Raw genomic sequence first — 15663 nt, forward strand, 5'->3', positions numbered from 1 at the left:
GCCCCGAGCCGCACTCCCATTGGCCGGCTGCCGTGGCAGTGCGGGCGGGGGCGCCGGGGAGAGAGCCACAGCTGGAATCCGGTTCCCACCCCAAAGCCCGGGACCGCCCCTCTCCCCTCCCCTTGGCACTGGTGTCCGCTCCCGAAGACTGGAGCCAATTAGACGGCTACCCAGACCGAACCCACTTTCTTATTGGCCAGTGGGGGCTCTGGGACTCCTCTGGAGGGAGCCCCAGGGAATCAGAGTATTTGGCGCGGGGTCCCGGGATAGCGCCGCCGGCCCCCGGGCATCCTTTGTCCAAGACCCCAGAATTGGACCGCAGCCGGAGGGCGGGGCTCAGCTCTGGGCGGGCCTGGTGCAGAAGGAAGGCAGACAGCCCGGTGTGAGGGGTGTGACCAGGGTCCCAGAGCGAAATCCTGGGTCTCTACCGGATTAATATCCCACCCTGGAGTTGAGCCTGGGAGCGGGACTGAGGAAGGGGCGAGCGGAGCGGGAACTCCCGGGGGTAGGGCTTCAGGCTGGAGGAGGCTGGTCTTAGGAAAACGGGCGGAGCCCAGGGAAGGCTGAGGCAGTCAAGGTCTGGGCGTGGCCTCCACCAACCTCTTGAGCTTGCTGTTCCTCCTCCCAGGTCCATTTCTGCGACTTTGACCCTAATCTCCTAACCCTAACCCTCTGACCCTGATCTCATGTTGACACTCCTGAGCTTCAGGAGAGGGCTTCGTGCTTGAACACATGGCCCCAGGCAGGTCACGCGGGACCCAGACCCCGGATCTCCAAGAGCAGCTGCGGAGCAGAGGGATGTTCCTGCGAAGGGACCTGCCAGGGTCTCGAGTGTGTGGGAGGAGGTAGAAGCATAGATCTGGGCTTTACCGACTCTTAACCTGCAAAGTTTCACCAAGCCCCCACTCCGTGCCTCAGTTTCTCATTCCCGAGTTCCAAAATGGCTTATGCGGAGGCTGTCCGCAGGACAGGAGATTGGCGGGGCTACTCTCCTTGCACATCTCCACCCTACCAGGAGCTGGTCCTCGATGGTCTGCTGCTACCCACGCGCGCGCGCGCACGTGTACCCCGGCCCTCCTCCCGCCTCTCTTTCCTGAGTCCCCCGGCTCTCTCTGCCCCAGCTCCCTCTTGCCGCCAGCTCTACCCCTAGAGGCTGTGGGTACCCGGGAGCGGAGTTCTGGGCGCTGGGGTGAAGTGGGGCGGGGAGGGTATCGAGGATTAAGACGTCGGGAAGCGCTTCCCCACCTCTGCGGGAGGTAGACACAGCGGAACCAAGCAAGTCAGTTAGTTCCCTCTCCTGAGACTTCGCGGCCGCTTACGCCACTGAGGAGAGGCAGAGGGATGGACCGGATGACCTCCTACACCCGCCATCCCCCCACCCCCACCCCCGACTCCCTGGCGTTTTTCGCTCTCCTAGGGCTGCGCCACCCACGGCTCCCGCCGAGTGGGGTGCGTGTCTCAGCTCCCTCCCGGGCGGGTTGCGGGGAGTGCAGTAGGGAGGGCAGAGCGGCTGCTGCCTCCCAGGTTGCCCTTTCGCCGAATCCGGCGCCGAGTTGTGCAAATGAGGCCGGGCTCATCTGCATTTCATGCTAATGAGCAGTTCCCTTAAGTGCCTTTCTCTCCTGGCGGGAGTCTCTGCCCTCATTCCGCGTGTGCCCGCGCCAGTCTTGAACTCTCAGTGGTCTTCTGGGAGAGGGGCCTATTTATGGTTTGCCCTCGTGTCTGACACCTTCCCTCTCGCTGGTCCGCAGTCTGCCTAGTGGCCTGCCCTTCCCAGATAGGATCAAGAGGCCCCCACGGCTGGCACCATAGGTAGTGACTCTAATCATTCCCTCTTAACAGAGGGGAAAATGAGGCCAGAGAGGCTTGCCCAGCCCAATGGTCAGGTTTCCTGATGGTCAGCAGGCCCCACACCTTCATCCACCATCCAGACCACCCCCTAACCCCCATCTCTGGGCTGAACTCAGTTCTAGAACATATGCAAAAAGGGGGGCAGATACATGCACCATCTGGGCAAATCATCCCAGTGATCGGGGCCACCTAAGGCCTGTGCAGGACACCAGGAGATTCTGATATCCCTGTCAGAGATGCTCACTGTTGGCCTGAGTGGAGGAGGTTAGGAGGGAGACAGGACCCAGGAAGAAGGCAAAGGAAGCCATGAAACCATCTTTAACTCCCACCCTCCAAGCCTCAGCTCTGACATCACCTCCTCAGGGCAGCCTTCTTTGAGCAAGTATCACAGTGCCTACTAAGCGCCAAGGTTCTGAGGACACAGTTCTGGATCAGACCAGAGTCCATAACCTCAGAGCACTTGGCCCAGCCCGGGCTTATGTCTGTATTTGTAAGAAATGGCTCTCTTCCCCTCTAGGCCCTACGTTCCCTGAGGGCAGGGGCTATTTCCATTTTGCTCACCAGTTTGGCACATAGTAGGTGCTTAATAAATCTCTGTTAGATGAATAAATAACCTCAGGCAGACAGGGGGAATGGGAGGGATAAGAAATTCCTTTCTTTGGGTCGCAGCTGGTCTAAGAGTTGTCTAAGATCTCTGATTTTAAGGGAGAACACCCATATAGGTCCTGCTCCACCAGCCCCTCCAGCCCGCTCCCATTTACACATCCCTCACAGCCAGTATGGCTCCCTCAGGAACTAAGAGAATCTTCCCATAGGTGATGCTCTCTGCTCAGCAATGATACACTGTCCTATTTAGTCAACTCACAGCCTTGGGAGTTGGTGGCTGGGTGGGAGCTGGGAGTTGGGTGGTATTTTTTAGATAAGGAAACTGAGGCTCCAGGAGGTGATGAAATTACTTAAGTGACTGCCCAAACTATGAGGCCCTGTCTTCAACGGCCCTGGCCCACAGCTCCTCCAGGACAGTCCTACCAGCAGAACAAGGAGCATACCAGCAGAACAAGAGGGACCAGCAAAGGAGAGGAGAAGCTGAAGACTTAAAACCCCACATCTGAGCAAGACTTATGCTCAGCCCTGCCCTCTTTAGAAAATGCAAGCACTCCCAAGAGAACTAACCCTTTAAGGCCCTAACTCCTTCCCCTGAACCCGTTTACTAAATCCCATTGTCAGGCACATGCCTGATACCAGGGGATGGAAAAGAGGAGACACAGAGCAGAAGGAAGATGGGATGGAGGGGCAGAAAACACCAAATGCACCCTCCTTCACAGCTGGACCTCCTGGGGGAAGAGGAAGCCTTAGTGGTCTTTACTGCACGCTGAAGACCCCAGAAAGAATGAGATATGTTGAACGGTTTCAGGCCAGGCTCTTACCCTCTCTGAGCCTTGAACATCTATCCATATGAGGCCAAAGGTACCTGCCTTGCCACCTCATTCATGAGGGTCAATGGGACGACTGAGGCAAGAGGACTCTGCAAACTGCCTAGACCTTTCCAAAGCCAGGGCTGGGCTGCCAAAAAGGCTACCTGTGCTTCACCATGCTCCACCCTCCCTCCTTACTGCCCCCCAGATCAGACTCTGCTTGCCCAGCCCCCAGACTTCCTGGCCAGGCTGAGCAGGGTCCAGCCAGAAAGGGGACAGTTTACCTTATTGGTTGGAGCCCTAATCCTCCCCAGATGGGCCGGTGGCTTGCACCAAGGGCCCAGCTGCCCAGACCTGGGTCCCGTTGACCACATGTGGCTATGATTGACAGTGTGCAGGGGGTGGCTGTGGTCCTGAGCAGACCTTGGAGTGATTCAGTCCAGTCTCCCAGCTCCTTCCAGCCCCGCTCCTCCCCACTGCTGCTGTCCCCACAAGCAGTTGTCCCATTCAGATCTCATCTCTAGCGGCCTCTTCTGGCTCTCTCTACTGCTTGGCTCTGGGGCTACAAGGGTGCCTAGGCTCATCAGACCCCCAAAGGGCCCAGGGTTGGGGGGCAGCCCCATTATCCTACACTTGCCCTTCCCAAAGCATGCTTCCCAGTCCCCTCCCCCTGGTGAAAACTAGATGGGGTTTCCAGGGCCTATGAAGATGTTGGGTGCCAAGGATGGGGCTTGTGAGCATCTCCCAACACTGAGGGAACAGGAGGAGATCACAGGAAGGCAGAGGCTTTCCCTACGGCAGGAAGGACTCAGGTTTGGAGAAGGACTTCCAACCCAACAGATGCTCCAAATGAAAGAAACCTCTTTCCCTGGACTTAAGTGAGGGCAGGGGGATGGACCATATGACCTCCTGCAGGAAGGCTGGGAGCTGGACAGATACCCTAAAAGAAATGTCCTTGGTCCTGATAAGAGCAGCTCCCATAATGGACCAGAACACATGCAAATTCCATGAAAAATAAAAGCTTATATGAAGCATCCCCCTGCCCCTTCCCCAGCTTAAAATTGGAGGAGACCATAGGAAGGGAGGGCAGGCCCCTTTCTTAACCCTTCCTGAGGGCAAGGATTGGCCTTTCCCCTCCCGTGCAAGTACACACCCCCACCACTGGTGGTCATTACTGGTCCCCTGACCTCAGCTTCACTCAGGTTGCCATGTCCATAGAGCGGGGCAGAGTCAGCCTGGTGACCTTTGAAGGTGAAAGAGGAATCCAAGGAGGCAGAGGGGGCAGCTAGGGGCTCCCAGAAAAGGGGCTCTGGGCTGCTGACTCCCATGCTGGAGCCCGAGGCCCCTCTCTTATAAGCAAGGCTGAGGCCCTGAGGTTCCCGCAGGACGCTGTTAGGTTTATTCCAGGGTAAGTGGGTGCCCATGGTGGGTCAGCGAGGATGGCCAAGGTCACCTGGTGACAGTGTGCTCAAGGGTGGCCGCAGGTTCTGCAGGGCCCTGCAGGGCCTGAGTCTCTGGCCGGCTGGGAAGCTCCACCTTCTGCCCCAGCCCGAGGTGGGGGAGGCAGTCACTGACGTAGCAGTTTCCGTAGTTCACAGGGCTCGGTGATGGGCATCGAGCAGGCCTGGTTCTCACACACGTAGGCAGTGGCCTGGTCTTCTAGCCGTCGCAGGGTACTCAGGAAAGGCAGCTGGCGGGATAGGAAGCTCGAGGGGTCCCCATCAGCCAGAATCAGCACCTGGGAGAGTGGCAGAGAGGGTCACCTGGGGGCACTGGGACACCGGCAGGGCCCACTAGTGGGTGTCTTCTCCCCAGGCTTTCAAAGGAGCCGGAGATACTGGGGAGCTGAGGAGGGGAGGGGGCCCTGGCAGGGGAGGCAGAGGGTGGGGCCAGGCTCACAGACCAAACCTTGTTAGGGATGTAGATGGAGTGGACACACTGCAACAGAGCCTTGGTGTCCTTGGCCTGGGGGTCTCCACAGATCACGATCTGGCCAGAACAGAAAGGTAACTCCAGTGACAGGTGCAGAGGGGCTGGACCCAGACCTACCAGGGCTTCCCCATCCTCCTGCCAGCCACCCTATATGCCTAAGAAGAAATGGGGACTCAGCTCAGCATCCCCCAGACCAGCTGCCAGGAGGCCGCATCGGATTCACTGCTCAGCAGGTGAGAACACGTACATACACACACACACACACACACACACAGAGGCAGAGATATATAGGCAAACATGCAAATATAAGCAGGCAAACATGCAAATATAAGCAGGCAAACCTGAACACGGGGCATACACACAGAGACCAGTAATCACGTACTAGTGAACACTCACACCAGCACACACTCAGAAAGGCAGGCACAGTCACATACCTCCCTCCAGAGTCATACACATCCAGAGGCACACGCACAGCAACAACACACAGGGACTTACACACAGACAAGCATATACCTGCACACACTATACCGCTGACCCAACTATACCGACACACAGAGGCACACAGAGAAGCACAGAAGCACACAGAAGCCTCAGAGAAACACTTCAGCAACCACAGGGACCCATATTTAACCCCTTCCTCTGAGAGCCCCAGTCACAGGTGCTCATATAGGCACCTGCCGGAGGCCTGCTTCAGACACACACTCACACAGACCCCTCCACCTGCACAGAGCAGCCTTACAGACATTCCCTCAGAGATACCTCTACACACACTCACACAAGGCCACACATTCATGGACCTGAGCTCTGGGGACAGCCCCAGGAACTCCACTCCATGTCTCTATTGCAGCCGCGGCTCCCCTCCCACCCAGAGTCCCTGCCCAAGTGCCCCACCTGCTTGAGGGTCTGCTGGTGGGCTGAGAGGGCGCGGACCATCTCAGGCAACGCCACGGGGACACGGCGCATGCGCTCAGAGAAGGCGGTCAACAGGAAAACACACTTGTCCATCCAGTCCTTGTGGCCTGTGAAGCCGTGCAGCCGAAGCAGGTTATGGGCCGACATGGAGTTGGCGCTGGGCTCTGCACCATCCTGGTCTGCAGGGTGCATGGGGGGCAAGGGCTGAGACGGGGGGTCATTGGGTCCCAGGACCCTGCTCCAGGACTGTGGCCAGGGCAGCTGGAGGGATGGCGTGGAGGAGTCCCTGCCCACCGGCTCCTGCCCCAGGTCTGAGAGTGTAATGCTGACCCCAGCAGTTACTGACCCTTTGCGCACTCACACGCATCCTCAACTCCACCTGCCCCAGGCTGAGCTGTTGGTCCCCAGGCTCCCCAATCTCCCTGCTGATACCTCCATCCAGCGACCCAGCTACCCCTCCCTCCGTCTCCCTCACCTCCCACTTCTAATCCATCGTGAATCTGCAGGGTCTGTGGCCAGAATAGATCCAACCTGACCACTTGTCCCATCTCGTACTTCTACCTTGTCTGGGCCTTTGCTGACGCTTTCCTGGACTAACGCCACTCACGGCTTCCTACCTGGCCGCCCTGTTTCCCCTGCCCCCATTCCCTTCTCCACCGTCGGTCGGAGTAACATTCTTAAACCTAAACCACAGCAAATCACAACCCACTCAAAACTCACCAGAGCCTTCCACTCCTTGCCACACCTACAAGACCCTGCAGGGATCCAGCCCCATCTGGGCATCCTCCCCTCACACGCTGACCTCTGCCTGCCCTGTCCTCCAGGGCACAGGCTGCCCACTCAGAGCCTCTCACAGGCTGTTCCCTCCACCTGAAATCCCTCTCCTGCTCCTCCAGGGTCACATGGCCCCATCTTGCCCTCCAGTCCTTGGTTGAATGACTCCCCGGCTGAGTTGGGCCCCACCGTTGTTCTCTCAGAGCCCTTTCAGTCATTCAGCTAACGTTTATTGAGCACCTAATTCTGTACCAGGCCTGCGCTAGATCCTGGGGATAAAGCAGTGACAACATCCTGCCTCCAAGACGCTTACATCTGAGTTGGGGGAGAGACCATTAACAGACCAGAGGCATCAAGTGATGCTAAATGCCACTGAGAAAAGTCAGGAACAGGGTACATGGTGGGCAGCTCCTACTTCTCCATGGCACTCACAATTTTAACTATGTATTTGTGTGTGCGTGTTTGCTTTAAATATTACTGTCTGTTAGTTGTCTCCCTTACTGAACAGTAAGCTTTATGAGGGTAGGGATGAAGCTGGCCTTGTTCAATCTATCTAGGCATGCCACTTACTGCCACTAAGCATGCTCACAGAAGAGCTACATTAATCTTCATGTCAACCATGTAAGGGAATGCCAACATTAGCTCCATTTTGCATATTAAGAATCTGAGGGGACTTCCCTGGTGGCGCAGTGTTTAAGAATCCGCCTGCCAATGCAGGAGACACAGGTTTGAGCCCTGGTCCGGGGAGATGCCACATGCCGCGAAGCAACGAAGCCCATGTGCCACAACTACTGAGCCTGCGCTCTAGAGCCCGTGAGCCACAACTACTGAAACTCGCGCGCCTAGAGCCCGTGCTCCGCAGCAAGAGAAGCCACCGCAATGAGAAGCCCGCGCGCCACAACAAAGAGTAGCCCCTGCTCGCCCCAACTAGAGAAAGCCCGCATGCAGCAACGAAGACCCAACGCAACCAAAACTAAATTAATTAATTAATTTAATTGATTCGTTAAAAAAAAAAAAGAATCTGAGGCTCTGAAATGCAACAAGACCAGCCCAACGTCACTCGGTTAATGAGTGGTAAAGATGTGAGCCCAGGAGGGCCTGGCCCCTGCCCATGCTGGCGCTTCACCACCACACTGCACTTACGCCTCCCCCAGGGAAAACCAAGCAGGACCCCAGGCCGGCTCCACATCCTCACTGACCGTCCTTCAGACGCAGGGGCAGGCCAGCCCCCAGCTCAGCCTCACTGCAGAAGTAGCCGCCACCCCGGGAGTCCCAGAAGAGCCTGTCCTGCGTGTCCTGCAGCCGCAGAGCCCACTCGAGCCACGCGCTCTCCTGTGAAGCCTCGTACAAGTCCAGCAGGCCCCGCACCACGAAGGCGTAGTCCTCCAGGAAGCCCCAGCAGGGCGGGTTGCTGGGGGGACAGGCATTGGGGAGGAGACAGGACAGGGAGAGAGGGGCTTTCACAGAGGAGGCCCTTTTCATGTGCTTTTGTTTAACCCTCAAAATCTAGCTCTTGGGTAGGTCCCATTAGCCCATTTCCCAGATGAGCAAATGGTCCCAGGGAAGTTAAGAGCTCATAGTGGGCAGAAAGCAGAGCCAGGACTAGTTGCCCACCCAGAGAGGAGAAGAGGGGCAGAGAGAAGCATGGGATGCCCAAGGAGGCAAGCCTTCCCGGACTGCCCGGCCCCCCACCTGTGCTCCACGGTCCCCCCAGAGCCTGCATAGCAGGTCCGCATTAGGCGGCCACTGGCCACGTCAAACATGTGCCGCTTCAGGAACTTGGCACCACTGATGGCGTAGTTGATCAGCCTCTCCTGGCCCAGGACAGCCCCGGTCACGGCAAAGCCAGATACCATCAGTCCTGGAGGTAGGAGACACGGGTGGTTGTGACGCCGGTCGGGGCCCTCCCGGTATGTCCATCCCAGCCCCCCAAGCTCTGACACCTCCCTGGAGCAATAGGGTAAGCGGGTAAGAGTTTGAGCTCCAGTGCCAGGCAGAGCTGGGCTCCTTTCCCTGTGTGTGACCTCGGGTGGATTACCGTAACTCTCTAGGCCTCAGTTTGCTCATTTGTAAATTAAGGACAATGAACCTGATAAAGGAAGAATTACTATTTAGCAGGTGCCTATCATACATAAGGGCCCTTATGAAGGGTAATTCTATAAACGGATCAGGCCTCAGAAACAGTCACCCCACCGTTCCAGGCCGCCAACATCTTGCTGTCCAGGTGCGGCTTCGGCCGATGTTTCCGGGCCTGGAAAAGCTTCTCGAGGCCTGAGTTGAGTAAGGTCCGTACGGCCTCCACTTCCAGGCCAAAGCGGGCAGCAGTCAGCTCCAGTGAATACCGGACGGTCAGCACGTTCTGGCCCTGCAGCTCCCCCTTTGGGTCCTGAAGAAAACAGCCCTTGTCCGAGGGAGTCCACTTGCCTGTCCGGCTTCAGGACCCCTCCCGGGACCCAGCAGTCCTCACCTGACTGGGGCTGATGCTGCCGGCCTCCGTGAGCCCATAGTGCTTCATGAGGAGCTGGCCCGAGGTCAGAGGCTCGGTGGCGCCCAGCACGGGCTCGGGGAGGAGCTGCTGGACCTCTTTGACTGTCCACACGTAGAAGGCACCCTCTTTGGGCCGCATGCCCCGCTCCGGGGGCGAGTCCGCATCCTCTGCACTGTAGAAACCTCCAGACTGTGGGGAGGGGAGAGTTGGCTGGCCCCAGCCTTCAGGGCAGCCAGTGGAGGCCCCGAGCCCTCCCGCAGCCAGACCCGCCTGCCTTAGTGGACACACACCCGGTGACTCAGGTTCCGAGCCACGTACTGCAGGATGCCTTTGGCAACTTCGGAGTAGAACTCGTCACCAGAGATCTGAGTGGGAAGGAAGGAGGCTGTAAGCAGAGAAAGCTAGGTACAAGGGGGCACTCAGCGTTCTCCCAGGAAGGTAGGGAGGGAAGCTGGGTAGTGGACATATGAGAGAGAATTAGGGGTGAGGTTAAGGGAGAGCCACAAGTCACCAGGAAAGCCCTGCAAAGGGGCAGCCAGGTGTAGGTGGACAGACTGGGTCTCTGCTCTGGGCTGGGATCAGGGGTCACCTGGAAGGCCTGTGAATAGGCCACCGTGAGCTGTGCCTGGTCATACAGCATCTTCTCAAAGTGGGGGACGTGCCACTGGCGGTCCGTGGAGTAGCGGTGGAAGCCCTGTGCCAGGAGGAACGTGGGGCTGGAGGCCGATCCCAGATGCTGCCCACACCCCACTGCCCTCTCCAGGGAATGCCTATCCCCCCCTCACCTGCCCCACATGGTCTCGGATGCCCCCGTTGGCCATCATCTTCAGGGTGTGCAAGGCCATCTGCTGGGCCCGAGAGCCATCCTGAGTTAGCCGATGGCTGAGCCAGTAGGAGAACAGGAAGCTCAAGATCACTGCAGACACCGAGAGCACGCGGGTGAGAGACCGGGGAGGACAAACGGGCCGAGATCTGGGTGATCAGGACTTTGGCCAGGCTGGGGTTAGGGGTTCACTCAACAGGCAGTCTCTCTGGACAGGCTGAGGGTCAGGAGGTCAACCCACAGGACAGGTGATCATTACCTAGGTCAGCGTTGGAGGGTCCCTGCTAAGACCAGAAGTCAGGGCTTCACTAGATAGCTACTGACAGACAGGCTGGGGCTCAGATGGTCACTGGCCAGACAGGAGAGTGGGAAGTTAATAAGCAAGACGAGAGTCAGGAGATCACTTACTAGGGTAGGCTTCAGAAGGCCAGGCCGGGGCTGGAGCGGTCACGGGGCGGGGGGCACTGACCTGGCGTGGGGAACTTGGGGGCCTCGGCGAAGCCGCCATACTCCTCATCATAGCCCTCGTCCAGTTGCTGGAAGCAGCGGCTGTTCATGGTGGCAGCAGAGGGTGGCAGCTGGCGGTCACCCATGCTGATCTCCGACCGGGCCAGCAGAGCTGCGGTGACACGCTGGCTGTTTTCCAGCAGGGTACTCTTGTTCTGTTTCCACTATGGGTGGCAGGGGCAGACCTGGAGGTCAGCACAGGGTGGGGGCCCTTGTTCCCTCACCCTTGACCCCCCGGCCCCCCACTCCCCAGCGCACACCCACCTGCTCCCGAATCCTCATCAACACTGTGCGGAAGCCAACTCGGGTCAAGCCATCCTCAGGGGGGAAATAGGTGCCCCCCACAAAGGGCTGTAGGTTGGGAGTCAACCACACACTCATGGGCCAGCCCCCGCCACTGCTGGTGGCCTGGCGGAGAGAGGGCCAAGGTGAGGGGAGCGGCCCCACGTGCACGGGCAACCACTCCTCCCCGGGAAGACCACTCACCTGCACAAAGGTCATATACACTTTGTCCACATCGGGCCGCTCTTCCCGGTCAACCTTCACGCTGACAAAGTCCTCATTGAGCAGGCGGCCAATCTCCTCGTTCTGGAAGGACTCCTCCTCCATCATGTGGCACCAGTGGCAGGTGGAATACCCCACTGGAATGGGGTCACGGGGCCAGGGGGGACCAGTGACTGGTCAGAGGGGGGCCAGCCAAAGGGTCGCAGCTGAGCCAGAGAGGCCCTGGCCTGTAGTTTCCTGGGAGGCCCCCAGGCCCAGGGAACCCTTCCCTTACCCACCACCACTCCCCTCGCCCAGCCCAGGGAAGGTGGGTGCAGTACCTGAAAGGAAAATTGGCTTGTCTTCTTTCCTGGCCTTGTCGAAGGCTTCCTGCCCCCAGGGGTACCTAGGCCCGGCAGGGTGGGGCATCACTCACTAGCCCGGGCGGGGGTGGGCAGTGGGGGGTAGGAGGGGTGAGGGTCCAGCTGCCCCGAGAGGGCATCAGGAGAGGGACTCACCAGTCCACAGGGTTGTAGGCATGTTGCAGGAGGTGCGGTGACTTCTCACTGATCAGGCGGTTGGGGACTTTCTGGGGTGTGGGCTGAGAGCAGTTAGTCCGGCTCCCCTTCCCTCCAGCCGGCATGGGCACTGAACTACTGACCGTCACGCTTCGGTCCTTGTCCCGGGAGGAGCTACCCCTGTCGTGGGCAGGCGGGTCAGGCGAGGAGTGTCCACCGCCTCCCCCTACACCGACCCCAGAGGCTCACCTGACCCCACCCTGCCCTCTGGCACCCCTTCTGGAACCCCCCCGTTCCCAGCCCAACCCACCTTTCTGAACCACGGGGGAGACCGTGGCCTTTGCGCTCCCCCTTGTGTTTTTGGGGGGGTGAAGAAAGGTGGCTCATTGGGGGCCCCCTGCCAGGTTAGTCTCCCCCAACTTCTCAGACCTGGCGGTGGGAAGGGTGATGACTGTGAGGTCAGGGCGAGTCACAGTGGGTGGAATGGTCCTTCAGGCTCCATTCTTTTCCCCTCACCGGGCCCCACCCCAGGGTGGCTGGGCTGGAGGTATCCCTCTGGCATGCCTGCCTGGGTGTGATCTGGGCAGGGAGGCTGCCGGCTGCTGGGTGTGGGACTGGGCCAGGTGAGGGGCAATGAGAAGAAACTCGGCATCAGGGACTCCCTCATTCAACATCCACCCACTGGGCACTTCTGGGGGGCGAGGTCCTGTGCCAGACACCCCATGACCCCCAAAGAATCAGAAACTGGCCCTCATCTCAGGGGGCTCCGTCTGGGACAGTGGCACCGTAAGGCAGGCCTAAGTAATGACAGGCCCCTGCAGCATTAAGGACTGTGACAGGCCAGCCCAGGGTGCTTCTGGACAAGGACCCTTGGCCCAGCATTGGGGTTCAAGGAAGGCTTCCAGGAGGTGGTGTCAGAACAGAATCCCTGGGGCAAGCTAGCCCTGCAGCTGGAGGGGAGGAAGGGAGGAGGGGGTTACTGTCTGGGCCAGGTCTAGGGAGCGGACTCGGGGAGGTAGGCACGGGGTCGGGCGTGGGGAGGTGGCCGGGCAGGCACAGGGGACCAGCGCCGGGAAGACTGGCCCCGGGGCCCCGCTGGCGCAGGGCGCCAGAGCGGCCCCCTTGCCCGCGCGTACCTGCGGCTCGCGGCGAGGCCCGGCGCGGCGCGGGTCAGCAAGAGGCCGCGGCACCGCCAGGCCCGCGCGCCCTGCATGGCTGCTGGCGGCCGACGGCCCGGACGCCGCGGACAGGAAGGGAGGGCGGGAGGGAGGCTGCGAGGGGCGGGCCCGGGCACCCGACAAGCCGCGGTGCATCTTCGCGGGGACCGCAGGCCACGCGGCTGGTCTCCGAGCGCCGCCCGGTGGTCGACCGAGGGACTGCAGACCGGATAGCCCGGACTTGGGAGGACACGGGTCTGTGCACAAAACTGGGCCGACTAGGCTGGATCTAGACCAGCTGTGGGGGTTAACCCTCTTGAGAAGAAGATGGAGGGCTGTGAGGATGCCAGGGCCGTGGAAAGCTCTGAGCCTCCTGTCATTTTATCCAACCCTTGCCCGTTTTACAAATGAGAAATGAGGCGAGAGGCAAAGGTGTGGCTTGTCCAGACCCTCCAAGCCAGGAGCTTTGCCTTTGCTCTGCCCACCCCCCACTCCCCAGGGCCTCAAGGTCCTGCTCAAACCCCACCCCCTCCAGGAAGCCTTCCCTGAATAATAATAATGAGCCAACTTTATGTCCTATCAGGTACTTTACACACGTCTCATTTGCTACATTCAGTCAACATTTATTGAGTGCCCGTCGCCTAGCAGGCACTCTGTTAAGTACAACGGTGGGCAGAGGGGGACCAGGCTCCTGCTCTTGTGTTGCTCTCAGTCTGATGAGGGAGGCAGAAGTCAATCAGACAACCAGACAAATGAATGTACAACCACCCACTGTGAGAAGTGCCATGACTAGGTATCACAAGGAAACTGGTCTGGTGGGAGAGACGAGGGGGGAAGGCCTCCCTAAGGAAATCACATTTGTGTAGCAGCCTTCGAAGAACGAGAGGATGGATTCTGGAGAGAGCATGGGGGAAATGCTGGGGAAGCAAGAGGAACAGACGTGCAAAGGCCCTGTGGCATAGCAGTGAGTCAGGGCTGAGGAACTGCAGAAGCCAGCATGGCTGCAGGGCAGAGAGCACAGGGAAGAGAGATGGTAGGTGAGGTTGTGAGGCTGCGGAGGAGGAAGGCAGGGGCCAGGTCTTGAACTGTGAGCGGGAGTTTGGTTACTGATGAAAGCAGAAGAAAGCTGTGGAAGGGCTTTAGTCAGGGGAGTGACCCTGCATTTTGGAAAGGTCCCTCCAGTTTCCTGGTGGAGAATGGACTGGAAAGAGACAAGAGTGAAGCAGAGGGGTTCGGAGGCCATAGCAGGACCCAGGGGAGAGCTCTGGGAGGTCTGCACCAGGCAGAGGTGGAGATGGAGAGAGGGGGTGGACTTGAGGTCAGCGGAAGAGGAAACATCCTCAGGATTGTCTATAAGGGAGAGGGGGGTGTCAAGAGTGAAGTTCAGAGTGGGGCTGGTGCTGAATGGGGGGGGCATTTGCTGAGGAGGGGGCACAGGGAGAGACTCAGATCATGGGTTCATGAGGTCCGTTTGGACGGTTGGTTTGAGATGTCCTTGAGATGTACGTGTGGAGATGACAAGGCTCTGGAATGCAGAGGAGGGGTTGGTGGGAGAGAGGAATCAGAGTGGCTGCTCAGTGCAGACAGTGTGGGATCACCCAGGCTGACTGCAGCGAGAGGAGAGGCATAGGCTCGGGCCCGGGCTTGAGGAACTCAGAAGTGCACCTGTGAAAGACACAGAGGGTCACGGGAAAACCAGGAGAGGGTGTTGTCCCAGAGGCAAAGGGACAGAGAGTTGCAAGGAGGGAGGGTCAGACTCTAGAGAAGCCAACTGGGATGGGACAGAAAAAGGTCCACTAGCTTCAGCAACGTGGAGGCCATTGGTGGACTTGGCAGATGAGTTCCAGGAGGTAATACTGACAGTAGAAGCTGATTGGAGTGGCGGGGGGGGGAAGAAAGGGGACATAGAGAGGAGGGGCACTTGATGCGAGGGGAAAGATGGAAAGACACTCTCAGGCTGGATGAGATTAATTATGGCAAATATCACAGGGAAGGATTCAGTGAGAGAAGGCATCCGATGATGTGGAGGAGAGAGACCTCTGAGAAGCTGGGATAGTGGAGTGATGGAAGGGTTGGCAGGCGGGAGAGGCTGGTGTGTGTGCTCCCTGGACGGAATGAGGTTAAGATCAGAGAACAGGAAGCCTGGCTTTAATGTGGAGGAATTTAGGATGATGACGAGCCCCAGAGTGTGACCAGGGGTGAGAGCAGCTGAGACGTCAAGGGGTGGCGAGGTCATCTTCTTGGATAATGAAATCACATAAGATTGAGCAACATCTGGGTGAGAAGACCATGAGCCACGGCACGGGAAGAATGAGGTAGAGCGCAGCCCCAGGCGTGAGGAGGCAGGACTCCAGGTGGCTCCAGTCTCCAAGGAGGGAGGGGTCTTCCAGGAGAAAGATGGTCCAGAGCAAAATGGGGAGCCAGACTACCAACCTCCTCTTGGTGGGAAGCAAAACAGCACCCCTTGGGAGTCCTTAGGGAAGCGGTGTCCACAGGGAGAGCCAGTTTAGAAGAGGAGGACCCAGGCTGAGGAGGGGCGAAAGGTGGGTCAGTGACCAAGAAGGATGGAGATCTCCCGGGTTTGTGCAGAAGATGGATGGGTCTGGGTACTGCCTGGCAAAACCAGGAATGAGGGGTATTGCAGGTTCATTCCTCATGGTTAGTCTCTGAACAGGGTGGATCCTGTGCTGAATGGACACTGGCCTGGGAGGAGCCACACAGCAACCTCATAAGGAAGGAACTCTTGTTCCCATTTGACAAGTAAGGAAATGGAGGCACAGTCATAGAGAGGTTAAGTAATTTA

The 15663-nt window shown here is 58.6% G+C and overlaps 1 protein-coding gene across 3 annotated transcripts; it reads right to left on the minus strand.

The window, feature by feature from the left end:
- Window positions 1-2223: 2223 nt before the first annotated feature.
- SPATA20 (spermatogenesis associated 20) lies at window positions 2224-12942 on the minus strand. 3 transcript variants are annotated; one of them, XM_036837889.1, is made up of 17 exons: window positions 12840-12938; window positions 12133-12317; window positions 11704-11883; window positions 11527-11591; window positions 11189-11343; window positions 10967-11110; window positions 10665-10866; window positions 10158-10288; window positions 9962-10066; window positions 9663-9737; window positions 9352-9561; window positions 9078-9270; window positions 8577-8745; window positions 8084-8295; window positions 6090-6289; window positions 5175-5255; window positions 2224-5004 (listed from the first exon to the last, which is right to left on the minus strand). In XM_036837889.1, exons 3-17 carry the CDS (start codon window positions 11826-11828, stop codon window positions 4834-4836), a joined length of 2238 nt encoding a protein of 745 aa, XP_036693784.1. In that variant the 5' UTR covers window positions 11829-11883; window positions 12133-12317; window positions 12840-12938; the 3' UTR covers window positions 2224-4833. The 3 variants fall into 3 exon arrangements, with proteins under 3 accessions (XP_036693784.1, XP_036693782.1, XP_036693783.1); XM_036837887.1 differs by lacking the exon at window positions 12133-12317 and having other exon boundaries at window positions 4643-5004; window positions 12840-12942; XM_036837888.1 differs by lacking the exon at window positions 12840-12938 and having other exon boundaries at window positions 4646-5004; window positions 12014-12134.
- Window positions 12943-15663: the final 2721 nt, after the last annotated feature.

The sequence above is a fragment of the Balaenoptera musculus genome, chromosome 20 (assembly GCF_009873245.2).
Source record: "Balaenoptera musculus isolate JJ_BM4_2016_0621 chromosome 20, mBalMus1.pri.v3, whole genome shotgun sequence".
Classification (NCBI taxonomy): Eukaryota; Metazoa; Chordata; class Mammalia; order Artiodactyla; family Balaenopteridae; genus Balaenoptera; species Balaenoptera musculus.

What these genes read in the sequence shown, in the direction of transcription:
- SPATA20 (XM_036837887.1), bottom strand. Translation starts at nt 12,916, where the DNA reads ATGCAGGGCGCGCGGGCCTGGCGGTGCCGCGGCCTCTTGCTGACCCGC. An exon ending in GGCCTCGCCGCGAGCCGCAG is followed by an intron (nt 11,884 to 12,839) that starts GTACGCGCGGGC and finishes TGCCCACGACAG; the next exon opens with GGGTAGCTCCTCCCGGGACA. An exon ending in CCATCTACATCCCTAACAAG is followed by an intron (nt 5,005 to 5,174) that starts GTTTGGTCTGTG and finishes CCACTCTCCCAG; the next exon opens with GTGCTGATTCTGGCTGATGG.